At 50.1% G+C, this 13,880-nt stretch overlaps 2 protein-coding genes across 5 annotated transcripts; one reads left to right on the top strand and one right to left on the bottom strand.

Annotated features, from left to right (window-relative positions):
• Positions 1 to 50: 50 nt before the first annotated feature.
• On the top strand, positions 51 to 4,224 carry TOMM22 (translocase of outer mitochondrial membrane 22). Its single transcript, XM_065047215.1, has 4 exons — positions 51 to 301; positions 411 to 529; positions 1,312 to 1,429; positions 1,894 to 4,224. Exons 1-4 carry the CDS (start codon positions 197 to 199, stop codon positions 1,966 to 1,968), a joined length of 417 nt encoding a protein of 138 aa, XP_064903287.1. The 5' UTR covers positions 51 to 196; the 3' UTR covers positions 1,969 to 4,224.
• On the bottom strand, positions 2,767 to 13,830 carry JOSD1 (Josephin domain containing 1). 4 transcript variants are annotated; one of them, XM_065047203.1, is made up of 5 exons: positions 13,520 to 13,830; positions 11,323 to 12,133; positions 6,923 to 7,051; positions 6,609 to 6,803; positions 2,767 to 5,199 (listed from the first exon to the last, which is right to left on the bottom strand). In XM_065047203.1, the coding sequence occupies exons 2-5, from the start codon at positions 11,505 to 11,507 to the stop codon at positions 5,100 to 5,102; spliced, it is 609 nt and encodes a 202-aa protein (XP_064903275.1). In that variant the 5' UTR covers positions 11,508 to 12,133; positions 13,520 to 13,830; the 3' UTR covers positions 2,767 to 5,099. The 4 variants fall into 4 exon arrangements, with proteins under 4 accessions (XP_064903275.1, XP_064903257.1, XP_064903252.1 ...); XM_065047185.1 differs by lacking the exon at positions 13,520 to 13,830 and adding an exon at positions 13,060 to 13,482; XM_065047180.1 differs by lacking the exon at positions 13,520 to 13,830 and adding an exon at positions 12,591 to 12,737.
• Positions 13,831 to 13,880: the final 50 nt, after the last annotated feature.

Genomic DNA, 13,880 nt, shown 5'->3' with positions numbered 1-13,880 from the left:
GCTGCGAGATACGGGGGCGGGAAGAGACCCGAGGTGGCGTGGGGAGCCCAAGTGGCGAAAGGCGGCCGGCGCTCCTCCCGGCCGCCAGGGGCCGCTGCGTCCTCCCAAGCCAGGGCAGCGGGAGCACCGCTCCGCTTCCGGCGGCGCTCCGGCCGCCTTTCCGCTTCCGCTGTCTCTCCGTCCGTGTGTGGTGGTGATGGCTGCCGCTGCGTCCCTGTCTCCGGAGGAGCTGCTGCCCAGGGGCGGCTCGGGGGGCGCCGAGGAGCTGGAGGACGAGCTGGAGGAGGACGACGACGAGGAGGTAGCGGGGCGGCAGGCGGCGGGCCGGGGCGGGCCTGGCAGGCCGGGCGGTCGGGCGGTCGGGGTGACCCCGGCGGGCGGGCGGGCCTGACGCGGCCGTGTCCCTGCAGCTGGACGAGACGCTGGCGGAGCGGCTGTGGGGGCTGACCGAGATGTTCCCCGAGAGCGTCCGCTCGGCGGCCGGAGCCACCTTCGAGCTGTCGCTGACGGTAGCGCAGAAGATGTACAGGTGAGGAGCGGCGGGCCGGGCGCGGGGACCGGCTGCGGGCGGGAGGCCCTCGGGAGCGGGGCCCAGGGGAGGCGGGGCGGCTCCCGCGGCGGCCTCGGCAGTGCAGTGCGGGGCGGGCGGGGGAGCGGCACGGCCGCGGGGGCAGAGCCGGGTGGGGAGCGCGGGGGGAAGACATTGAGGTGCTGGGGAGAGTGCAGAGGAGGGCAATGAAGCTGGTGAGGGGTCTGGAGCACAAGTCTGATGAGGAGCTGCTGAGGGAACTGGGGCTGTTTAGCCTGGAGAAAAGGAGGCTGAGGGGAGACCTTATTGCTGTCTACAGCTACCTGAAAGGAGGTTGTAGCATTGAGGGTGTTGGTCTCTTCTCCCAAGTATCAAGTGACAGGATGAGAGGAAATGGCCCCAAGTTGCACCAGGGGAGGTTTAGATTGGATATTAGGAAAAAATTCTTTATGGAAAGGGTTGTCAGGCATTGGAACAGGCTGCCTAGCAAAGTGGCAGAGCCACCATCCCTGGAGGTGTTTAAAAGGCATTTAGATGAGGTTCTTAGGGACGTGGTTTAGTGTTAGAGTTAGGTTAGGTTATGGTTGGACTCAATGATACTGAGGGTCTCTTCCAACTGAAATGATTCTATTCTATAAGTTGCTGTGGATGGGTCACTTCGGAGGTGGAACTGGGGAAGACTTTTGTGTGGGGTGCAGAAAGGAAACCCGAGAGGAAGCTGGTGCCTGCAAGAAGCAGGTGAGGAGCCAGTTCTTATTCCTGATGTGCTTTTTCTTCTCTAGATTCTCCAGGGCAGCTCTGTGGATTGGGACCACCTCCTTCATGATTCTGGTTCTTCCTGTTGTCTTTGAAACCGAAAAACTGCAAATGGAGCAACAGCAGCAGCTGCAGCAGCGACAGGTGAGGCGGGAGCACCCTAGTCCTTTCCCTCAGCCTTTAGAGTCGGCTCGGGGTACCCACAACTCTTCCTGGTTGACCATCTGTGGAAAGAGCTTAGGGAGTAGGAACCAGAGGGTCCAGTTTGTTGTACATGGTGGCCTCCTTCATCCTGCCAGATGCTGTGGTTGGATTTTCCAATGGTATGATATTGCTGATTCTCAGTAACAGGCTGGCAGTAAACTCAGGCAAACATGATCCGGCTTTCGCTGGGCTGAAATGCGCAGCAGGGAATGCATGTGGGCCCAATGCAGCACTGTCTGTATCTGCTCCATTTGCGTTTGGAGTGGCTGAGTGAAGAACCGACGCTGTAGAACAGTGCCGGTACCTGGCTGGGTGTGTGACATGCCCGGTCCCTGGGGTGCCGCGTGGGGGAGGGCAGCCACCCTTTGTCCTCGCAGCCCCTCACCTGACTGTTTTCCTTCCAGATCCTCCTTGGACCCAACACGGGGCTCTCGGGGGGAATGCCAGGGGCCCTGCCGCCGCTCTCTGGGAAAATCTAACTTGTAGAAGCTGCGTTGGATTTGTATCATGTGGGAAGACCTTGAGATTATGATATCGAACTGTTGATTTGTTGGGTCAGGGCATTTTTTTTCTGGTTTGTTTGTTTTTGGTTTCGGTTCTCCTTTGGGACATTGACCTGTTCATAACTTGGGGGGAAAGCCCCCGCTCTGGACCTGATGACAGCTCCTGTCTGCATCCTCCCCCTGTAGAAGCTGTGAGTCTTTCCTTTTATTTGCTCAGCACACCATAACCAGTTACAAACTCAAACTGGGGGGAGATCCTCTCCTGGACTCCTTGCCCCCCACAAAACCACCCTGGGGCACAGGTCAGGCTTTGAATGGCGATAGTCAAACAAACCCAATCCTTCCTGGCTGATTGGGGACCCGAGGACACCGGTGACAGGAGCTGCTTTCCCAGCAGGCGAAGTGGAGGAAGGGGGGGTGCAGGGAGCTGCACCCCACCAAAAACACTCTCCAGGAAGACACATCTGCAAAAATACTGTCACAGCATCTTTGTGTGCATGTGAGCACCGAGGGAGCAGCGGGCCAGGTGCAAGACGATCACATCCATGCTGATCCTCATAAAGTAGAAATTCAGATATCAGCTGCATATTTTTTTGTATTGAATATTAAATAAATCCAACCTGAGCAGTGTGGTTTTAATAGACGTGCTTTAGGGAGGCTCAGTTCTTTTTCTTCGCAGGCAAGAGACCTTTTGGTTTCCTGCATGGTCTGGCAGTTGGGGGAAAGGGAAGGACAAGCAACATTCAAGGTTCTTGACTCACAGAAAGGTTGCACTTTTATAACCAAAGAAAAAAATTTATTTTTCCTTTACATTGTTACAGAACAATTCAGTTGAACATACAGAAGTGATAGGACATTTATATGGAAACTTTTTTTTTATTCTATTTTTAATATTTGGTTAAACAAAATACATCTCTGTAAACAAACCCAAGACAAGGCTCTAACAAAACCAAACAAGCAAGAAAACAAACACAGGCTTTCCCACTCCCAAGCGGTGGGACTGGACCGGCTCGCCCACCCTCTTGGGCCCAACAGCCTCACCTCCCGTGGGGGTGTGAGCACACACCTTCCTTTTACCTGAGCAGCTGGATCACACTGTTCCCCCCCACAGGAAAGGTGCTGACATACAAGGAAAGTAGCCCCAAAATATTTTAAAACATCTTTGCATATTGTGCACTGATCCATTGGCTTGCAGTTTCCATGCAAACAGGGTTTCTCCAAAGTGCGACTTTTAATCAGCATAGAAAACATTGCTGTTGAGATTTATTTCCCCCCCCCCCTCTTGAAGAAATGGCTTCAAGTCACGAGCAGGATGCCTGCAGGCTGCACATCCTGCCTGTAAAGTGTTTAAAAACTCTGCCAGCTGGTATTGGTCAGTGGAATGTGTTATGAAATAGGACCTTTTTATAGAAAGGTTGGGTCTTTAAAATGTTAAGAGCCATTTGCCCTTGACTGCGGGAGGCTGTGCTCAAAGGACTGCAAAATAATGCTGGCCAGATGCCCGGGGGTCAGCGAACATTGTCCACATGCTGCCCCATGGCCTCTGTTCTGAAGGTGCAAGCATGGGGGTGTCTCAGCTTCGGGCACGCACTCGTGCTTTGTGGAGCTCTCAAGAAAAAACGACTGAGAAAAGGTAGTTATAACCCCTCTCTTTGCAAGCTCGCACACCAGAAATGAGACCTGCCTGCGTGATGGAGCAGCACCCTTCAAGCTCCATCGCATCCCAGAGATCACTGTTTAACTGAGACATCCCATGCATCGAGGGTGGAAGCAAATGGCAGGAAGAGTTAAACGCAACAAAGTCTGTCCCAAATTCAGCATTTCCCCCTCCTACTGCGGAAGGCGTGACCAAGCTACAGCTCGTCCAGGTGACTGGGGAACAGCCGGTGGAGACTCCTCTTAGCATCTCCATATCTAGTCACCCTTCCCCATGGAAGGAAGAAGCAATTAGTCTACTAACGGAATGTTTGTCGGCCACCACTAAAGAGAGGTTGGTTCAGCTACCAGGCCAGGGTCTCTTAACACTCAAAGGTTCTGGTGGACCCCCTGCATCTCCCACATTATCAGCCACCAACTATAAAAAGGGCAAAACCTGACTATTATAAAGGTTTCCCACCTCAGCCGATTTTTGCTTTGTAACTTTACTTCTTTCTGGGATATTTTGCATGACATTCCTGACTGGGCTGGACCTCTGGAAAGAGGAAAATAAAAGCAAATTAATTCCTCTCAAAACCCCTCTAGTTTTATTCTTTTCTCCAAGCAGCCCCTAAACTATTGGGTGGCCATGTAGAAAACCAAAATAGATATTAAAAAAGAAAAACGAGACAAAAAGAAATAGAAAAAAAAAACAACCACGAAAAATGTAGCACAAAGAAACTCAAGCAGATTATGGCCTCTTTCCAGTCCAGAAACTCAATACTCCTCAATTAGCCTGTGCTCGCTGTTTCCACGTCGCCTTAGTGATGCTCGTGATGCCCAACAACCACTCACCACAGACACAGGGCCTGAGACACTGCAGAAGAACCCTCTCGCTACCTAAAGAATTTCTTGCGAGATGACACTTATAATTGTTTTCCAATTCCTGGCACAAACCATCCCTAAGAAGCAGAGGGTCGTGCTGAGCACCGTACCATTCCTAGTGTTTGAGAGCATCCCAAGAGACCCTTAGGAATTGCAAACATCTTCACAACACCCTGTTTTGGAAGGAGAAACTTGTGAGGAGGTGGCAGTGTGTTCAGCCCCCAAGGGAGCAGCATCACACCACACATGGCCTTGACTGACATGGGGAAAGGGAGGCCAGAGGCTTCCAGACACCCTCACCTCAGAGCTCAGTTTTAAAGAGCGGAATAGCTAAAGGGCATGCATCTCATCTGCCTTTGCAATTAGAGTGCTTGGCTTCCAGTTTCCTCCACTCTGCCTTTAGTTCTTCCCCACCTGCCACCCCCAATGTCTTACACCGTTGCCCTATTGCACCAAGGAAGGAAGAGAAGAGCCTAACAAAGGAAATTCCAGAGGAGAAGAGTTGGGGCACCCATTATCCAGGTTTCAGGACGTCGGGAGTTCAGTAAAGGGGAAGAGCTGTAGTGGGAGGACAGAGTCAGTCTGGGTCACACGTCAGCTCTCCAGCTCTGATGTGCTTCCACCTCCTCTGGCACCACCAGCAGGAGTTCACAGTTCTTTCCTCTCAGCTGGTGTTTCAAAAATTTCCTGTCAGACACACAGAAACAAGCACTACTGAATGCAGAATGTTGTCTCTACAACAACTAAATGCAACTAACTATGCAAACGTGACAAGAAATGGGGAGGAAATCCCCACACATTGTCTAAAGTTATTTTCTGACAATAAAAACCCACCCTAATGTTAAACTTGCCCCATGAGATCCAACACACCTCTACACAGTAAGTTATGGCAGAATCAGATAAGCATGATCTTAACTTCAGCAGAGAGGCCTATTTAGATATCACTTTCCAATTTTCCAAGGTGACAAAAATAGAATTAAAACCAAGTTCAGTTTCTTCAGATCTGAGATCAAGAATGCCACTGTATTTTAAAATAATTCAAACAAATCCAGAATACTAATGGGAACCCCCTTGCCCCATCACTTCAACGTCCTTATCACAGGCCACAGCAGCAGTGTACCACCTGGTCATTTGACAAGGTTCTGCAGCCCTTTTCTGCCCATAAGCTTTTTCTAATACAAAACCTGGATTTTCTCCAGTAACTGTGACAGTCAAATCGATGTTTTCGCTGATATCTTTCGGCCTAGATTCCAAAATTCCCTATATATGAAGCCCTTATTTATTGCTGAAGAACAGCACACCCAGGATAAAATCCACCAGAAGCTCTGCACAGCAGTTCCAGAACCATGTTACTTCACTCCAGAAGTTCAGAAAAGACTGACATTCACTTTCCCAAGACTTTAATGGCTTGGTAAGCTCTGCAAATACTGCTCATGTGCAATCCCTGCCTCAGAACAAGTCTGGCTGAGGCAGCAAAGCTGCCTGTGGGCTTTAGAACAGGATGGAATGGAAGATGAATGGCAAGTAAAAGCAGGTGAGACTTTATGATCAAAGTAATTACACAAACCATCTCATGTTAAGATTAAAGAGGGAAGGGGAATCAAGCCAGAAGTACAGCGCATGCTTACACGGGCAGGTGACCCCCAGCAAGCAGCTTTCACTGTTGTCAGGGATATGGCTACACTTTTAGTCTGGAAAGCTCTCTCTTGGGAACATACACCCAGGTGGTTACTAAAGAGGCAGAGGAATGCTGATATTCTCAGGTTTGAGGAGAGGGTGAGAGCAATGAGCACATCTCATTGCAGGGGTCATCCACTGATACCAGACTTGGCCTCTATCTCATCACTAGTGACAGAGCCCGCCACTGAGAAACAAAGGCTCTCCTGCGCTCACAGAGACCACCACTGCTGAAAGCATCTTCTTAGCTTCGCATAAACAGGGTATAAATCTAAGTGGAGGCACAAGAGCCTTATTACTTTCAAATCTTTGCTACTGAAGATCACCCCCAAATGTTTCAACTGATAACTGTTCACAGACAGCTTCCCCACTTCTAACAGGAAAGGATTGGAGGGGGAACAGAGTACAAGAAGTCCTACCTGAGCTCACTTTCACCCCCAATCCACTCGGGCACCTTGAGTTTGGAGTCAAGGTTGTAGTAGGTGCCTCCCACCTCCCGGACGCAGATCCAGTGCTGTCGCTTGAGGGGGAGCTTCAAGGGGCCCCAGCAGAGGCTGGATGGCAGATTCATGATGAAGCCCATCACGTTGGACAGGGCGATGACGTTAACATCCCTGAAAGAACGCAAAAAAAAAAAAGACAGTGATAAGATGATATTCTGGTACTTTAAGTTAATATCTTTCTTGCTTTTACAAACAGTGGCCACTTCCAGAACTACGTGACCTCTCAGTACCTGCGCTTGTCCCACCAAACTGCCTCGTAGCCTTTGGTCTGAAGCGCTGCCATGATCACGTTCACATCATAGTTTCCGTTTCCCAACATGCTCTTCTTGTGGGGCGTCACCATGGTGTTGGGAGACAGCCTGCAAACAGAACGGGAGACTGTCGTAGCAGGTGTTGGCTGAACTTACATACCACAGCTGGAAGGGGCTACTCGCTGTATAACCTGAAGCCTGCTTTTGGGGCTTTTGTGTTTAAACACAAACTACCCTGTTCCCCCTCACCACTCAACAAAGGGGCAGAGAGAGCTAAATAACGCATTAACAATAACTCTGACATACAAAACCTCTAAAGATCCTAGCTTTGATGTGAAAGAAACTGCAAAGCAGCAAGCCCTTTTCCCCTTCCTGGAACTGGTACTTCTGAAGGATGTTTCAATTATTTTTTCCTCAATTCATGACTGGAGTAAATGCCAGTTTGCCATTTAGAACAACAGCTATCACTATTTCATGAGTTTAACATTCAACACCAGGCTTAAAGACTGAGTGAGATAACAAGAGGCGGAACAGGTTCGCTGTGGAAAAGGTTGCTCTCCCTCACCCCCCGCCACTTGTAAATGACAAAAATCTTCAGATAACAAAGCCGTGAAGATATTAGGGTTTGGGAGCTTTCTAAAGTATTGCTGTTGCTGTATGATAAAAAAAATATCTGTTGCTGTAGGTAACTAAACAGCTAACCGTGTTGGAAATTAATCTTTTCAGCTTCAACCTATACTCTTGCCTAGACATCACTTGCATTACTATAGCATCTGAAAATCCAAAATCATGCTCCATCACTTTACACACAGAAATATGAGACAGCCTTTGCACAAATGTAGATAATGAATGCAAGGTATAAAACACAGAGGGGAAAAAAAAAAACACCCTAAACCAAACCAAAACAGTTAAGACACTTTAACGCTTTATGTCTTCCCCCCCAAAAAAATTGTAAGAAGAGGAAACAACAAGGGGGTTGAATTAGTACAAAGGTGACAGACGGGCTTCAACAGCTGGCAGAGCAAGCACAGGGGAACACTGGGAGCAGAGAACAGCAAGGTTCTCGTGTCAAACTAAAGAAAGACAAGCCCAAGATATATTCTGTTGTGATGAGTTGCTCTTTTAATTGGTAAGGACTCCATTAGCTCTGATGGCACAAGGTTCTGACATTTCATATCATCTGAACACCCAGGTTTCACCTACCTCTCCCTCATGTCAATTCCCTTCCCAAAACTCATGATGTTTCTGCACATTTTTCCACTTGCAAGTGTAAGTTCACTTTTCACAGTGCAAGTTCTGCATGCATATTTCTTTTAGCGAAAATCCCCCAACCCTGCTGCATTCCTCCCCTGACAACATAACGCATTTGACAAGAAGAAGAAAGCAGTGGATTGAGTAGAGAATTTCACACCAAGCAAGGCTAGAGAGGCTATAGACAGGGAGCTTCTTGCATCAGCTGGGAGTTTTTTCGCAGTGGAGCAGACTGCAGCAGAACCGCCTGGGAAGTGACTTAACTACAGAAGGGAGAAGAGTCTGAAACAACGTGGTAATAGGAGAAGCTATTAATAGCCACCACTGGGCATTTCTTAGCCAGGCAGTGACATTTTCAGAGAACCACGGTTTCCAGTCTCCAACGCTCTACTGTACTTTACTAATCACAGAGATGCTACTGTAGCTTGTCACAGCTCTTCCACCACCTTCATAAATCAAGATCACTTGGCTACAAATAATTCCTCGAAATCATTGCATCAACCTATTGTGAGTGCCAGTGAGCTAGAAAATCCCCCAAATTAAAAAAGCCCTTTGGGTTGCACAAGCACCTCTGGTGGCACCATTCTTCCAGCCACAAGCTTATCTGAGAGCCGAACAAACACATTTATCTTTGTTCCTTCCCGTAACTTTCAGAGCCCCAGAAATGAGACTTAGAGATCAGGAGCGGTGACACACTCAAATAGAGTGGTACTCACCAGCAAACTTTAACCAAGAATTGCCTCAAAATCCCTACACACACACACCTAAATAGGGTCCACAGCTGAAGGATTCTGATTATACAAGGAACTAAGCTGCCCCCCGCAAAGTGTTGGTGGGTTTTTGTTTGTGTTTTATCTAGACACTAAGCTGAGGAAGATCAACAAAGCTGGACAAAAATGCAGGTAATAATCCACCCAAGCTTTCTAAGTTAGAAACTTTTATCAACATGTTGTCTTAACACAACAGGCTCCAAGATTCCTGTACGCAGCTGTCTTTCCTAATCAGGTCTCAATACACAGGCTCCAGTGAAGCGAAGAGATTTTGTTTGTATCTCCATGCAACATTTGGTACATGCAATCTTTCTTCCTGCAATGAAAGCCAGAGGAACAGCAAAAGATATTTCTTGTGCTAGAGGGAAGACAAGAGGAAGGACTACAAAATCAGAGGGGAGCTTGGACCAAGTTTTGTCATACACTTGAGATTATAACCATCTGAATACACTGGCAATGGGACGCAGCAAAATAGAAATTAATGGTTAAATAACATGGTTCAATCATTCTTCAAGGGACATGGTAAAAGCTAGAGAAAGTTTAAGCTTATTTGTGATTTTGTTACCTTGTCAACATCACGTTTAAAAATCACACCTCACCACATTTTGGTAGCTTATTAAAAAATATTCATCAGTCCTTTATCAGAGTCATCAACACACACATGACTAGACACAAGAAAAACAAACTGGAAAGTGACACGTCAAGGGCAACTAAATCCACACTTCTTAAAGGCAAGTCAAGGAGCTGGACATGAGTAGCAATCCAACAAGGGTACAAAGGTAATGCAATTCTAATGCACAGCCAATAGCTCATCCATTTCTGAGAGGAATTTCCACATATATTTCCATACTACCATGGGGCTGAATCAATCTGTGTATCTTGATCCAAATATTAGGGTGGAACAATACTAGACTGCAATCAAAGACAAATTCTCCCTTCGAAGGCAAGAGGTCCAACAGGATTAGCATCCCAGCTCTTTCTAAGAAAATTCATGCTGTAAACTAGTTCTCCCTCACAAAACCAAAGCGACACCAATTAATTAGATCATCACACTCCTCCTACCACATGAACTGCCTTTGTTTGCTTCAGGCCAATAGCAATCCATCTGTGACTGAGATTCTAACAACTGCTGCTCCAGAACAAAATGACCGTGTCTTTGCATGGGACAAAGAGTGTCGTGAGCCTGCCACGGGCCAGCTCCACTTCTCCAACAGGAGTTTTGTTTACAATGCTATTAAAAATAGCATTTCAATCTTATATTTGCTGTTGTCCATCACCACATTTCTTTTGCCAAAGGAAGACAGGCAGGTGTTTGATGAGTCAAGCACCAGTTCCATAAATCTGCCGAATTTCAAGACAGCAGCAACAGGCACACGGTTCCCTGCTCCTCAACACAGGGCACCGCGACTGCCTTGTACAACTGTACCTGAGAACCGCTGTCATGAAGTGCGATTTTCTACCTGTTAGAAACACAAGATGTTGTCAACTGCTGGTAAGGGCTATTCAAGTGTAACCTTTGCAATGAGTACAACATGCACAGACTGAGTATCTGAGGAGACTCCTTTTCCTATTTGACTGCTTAGCTTCATTGATGAAAGCTCACCAGAATTTTCAAAGGCATGCACACAGGACAATTTCCACAAAACATCAAAACAGTGAGAAAAATATAAGCTATTGTATAGGCCACATTAATAATTTACATTTAACCCAGTAAAACTCAAACCCACTTATTAATTATCTGAAGCTGCTGTGAAACACTTAGCAATACCACAGCAAATGGGGATCTAGCTACTGAAATTAACTCCAGTTTGAGACTACACAGGGTCTTGCTGTATTGAAAAAAAACATAATATTTGAAGAATTTCATTTAACCACTTGAATAAGGAATCACTCACTCGGCAAAGCTCCTAATTTCAAACAAACTTGGAATTGTTGCAGTACCAAATCAGTAAGTTTTTATGACGACCCATTTGTCATTCCTGCCGCCTTCACTCTCTCAAGCCAGTCCCAAAATCTGCTATTAACATCAATGAGACAGGGGCAAAAAATAGGGAAAATGGGTAGATGATGCATTAAGGTTGGTGAGGGAGAAGACAGCAGTCCAAGCACATGACAACATCTGCAATAACGCCCTTGGACCCAAAACTGGCAGCTAGAATAGTTTAAGAAACAAGGAGAATTTCTGCATGGAGAGAAAAAAAAAGGAAGAATTTTCAAAAAGCAGCTACATTCAGTTCAAAGCAGTGGCATACTCCGAACCCTTTCTTTGCTATAGTTTTCCCCCCAAATATGATCTGAAAATTCCTCTGAGCAACAGAGGACAAGGGGACACCAACACCAGTGCAGAGCATATCCTACCTCTGGAAAATCTCCTGCAGGGTTTCCCTAGTGAAGGCATTGCTGTCCTGGAAGACATTGTTGAGGGCATGCAGGGCACACAGCTCCCTACGCTGCTTCTCATGGTAAATATGCAGTGGTGGTGGCTGAGGTGGCTCTGGCGGTTCCGATTTGGTCTTGTCACCTTTCCATGGCACGCAACTCATTTTCTCGCAGGGTGGATGGAGAGTAGGTGGTAAGAAATGAAGGAGGCTGAAGTTTCTTCCTCCACAGTCACAACAGCGACCCACTGTCCCTTTCTTTTGCAGTCTAGTGCTGCTTCCAGCTCACAAACCCTCCTCTTGTGCTTCAGTTTATTCAGTAATTGCCTCTGATTGCTGGTTTTAAAAACCACATAAAGAGCTGCAAAATATTTTTCTTCCCTCCTCCCATACCCCATAAAATGTAGCACTCTCACGCCCCACAGAAAAAAAAAAAAATAAAAGTCAAAAGATATGAATCCCCTTAGTCTCAAGGTACCAAATGGAATTTATCACATCGCTCCTTTTCTTCCATCTCCTTTGGTCTGTAGTGCCACTAAAAATGTACCCAGAGCAGGTAACAGAGAAGCCCGCTCCCAAGGTGCCAAAGTGGAGAAGAAGATAGCTTTTGGTGCTGCTTGTGGGAGCACAGGGTGGTTAAGGACTTATCAGCTGCATTCCCCCATTTCTTTGGGAATGCCTGAATCCAGGCATGTAGATGCCAACAGTTCGAGAAAGGAAACTGCCTTTTGCTAGGCCACAAAAACACACAGGTCCAGGCTCCGGGGAAGGCAATTTCCTCACAAGTCACCCTGCACGCCGACAAAGGGAAATCTCCGTTAGCGAGGAGAAGGGGCGGCACAAAGCCCGTGGGGACGAGGGGAGGGGAGGGCAGGCAGCGGGCGGGACCAGCCCCAAGGCCTCGTACTCCCCACCGCCCCGGGCCGCAGCCGTTGCCCACAGCCAAGGCCCAGCCTCGCGCCCCGGCCCCAACAGCCCCCCACCAGGCCCGCGCTGAGGAGAGGACCCGTCTCACCTCCCCCCAAACGACCCCCGCCTGCCGGCACCCCCCCGCCCCTCGGGGCTCGCTGCCGGGCCGAAGCGCCCGCCCTTCCCCTCCGAAGGGACGCGAGGGGACTCGCCAAGCCCCGCCACCGCCACCGCCACCGCCACCGCCACCGCCACCGCCACCGCCTCACCAACCGCCCGGCCCTAACCGCCCGGCCCCAACCGCCCGGCCCTAACCGCCCGGCCCCAGCCGCCCCTCACCGGCCGCGCCTGCACGCCAGGCCCCGCTCGCGCCGATGTTACAATCCCCCCGACCCGTGACCCCCGCCCCGCACGCGCGCCCCCACCCCCTGACGTCAGCGGGGCGGCCTGAGGTGGGCGGGGCCCCGGCGCGGCGGCGGGACTGGACCCTCCCGCCTCCCCCCGCCCGGGGCTGTAGCGGGACCCGCGCTCGCCGCACAACGCGCCCCCGGAGCGGGGCAAGCGGCCGGCGGGGTGTGCTGTGCTGTGCTGTGCTGTGCTGGGAGGGGAATGCCCCGGCGTGCTGCAGCTTCCCGGCCCTGCCGCTAATGTGCTGCATGGCCTGAGGCAAGTTAATTTCCCTGAGCTTTAATTTCCCGTCCCTTCCCTTCTTGCTGCTTAATTAATAAGAGCGTCGAGTCTCACGCTGCGATAAATAAGCCGGCACGACTGAAGTGGTTTACCGCCTGGTGAATAAATATAAACCCACCCCGAGTTCGCAATGTGCCGAGCTGGAGCCCGCGGCGGCTGAGGAGCCGATGCGTGACCCGGCACAGGAACAGGACGGACCGCCTCCTCCCCGCCGCTCCGGGGTCACCTGCCAGCCCGCAAAACCCCTCAGCGGGCGGGATTTTCTCCTTCTCTCGGCTCTGGCGTCCAGCCGCCGTCCCCCGGGGGCTGCACCTCACGGCCTGAGCGCCGTGGGCTCTTATGGAGGGCAGACGGGGCGGTGGAGGGGCCGTTCCTGTTTGTACCGCGGGCGTTGGGCTCCTTTGCCGACCCCGAGCCGACTGCGGGAGCCGGAGGTCTCCTGAGGAAGGCGTGAGCGCGGCCGGCACGCCGGGCCCCCGACGCCCGTCACCTCAGCGAAGGGCCCGGGCGGGACAGCCTGGCCCGCGGCTTGCAGGCACACCCGGCGCGCTCCCTCCCTGTTCCATTGGTCTACACACCTGTCCGTGAAAAATCTTCTCTTTCTCATTGGCTATCCTTAGAGAATATCCTTCCATTAGGGCGGGCCCTGCCCCTGTGTGTGGCAGTGGTTTAGACCCACCCGGTCGCTGGACCCGTGTTATTCGATTGGCTCTTAGGGTTGTTTGTCACGAGGGTCAGCTCTTCTATTGGTCAGGGAGCACCGGACACGTCGAGCGGGCTCTGTTGTGTGTGTGTGTATATAGAAAACAAGTCGAGCTGGCAGTGGTTTTCCCATTGGCTTCGCGCGCTTCGCGGGGCCGTGTCCCTCTGTTCTGAATAACAGCGACCCCGCCCGCCGTCGTCATGGCTACAGACTAATCGCCCCGTTCCCCGGCCGGC

The sequence above is a fragment of the Columba livia genome, chromosome 1 (assembly GCF_036013475.1).
Source record: "Columba livia isolate bColLiv1 breed racing homer chromosome 1, bColLiv1.pat.W.v2, whole genome shotgun sequence".
Lineage (NCBI taxonomy): Eukaryota > Metazoa > Chordata > Aves > Columbiformes > Columbidae > Columba > Columba livia.
The sequence above is the reverse complement of the archived record's forward strand: the minus strand, read 5'-3'. Positions and strand labels throughout refer to the sequence as shown.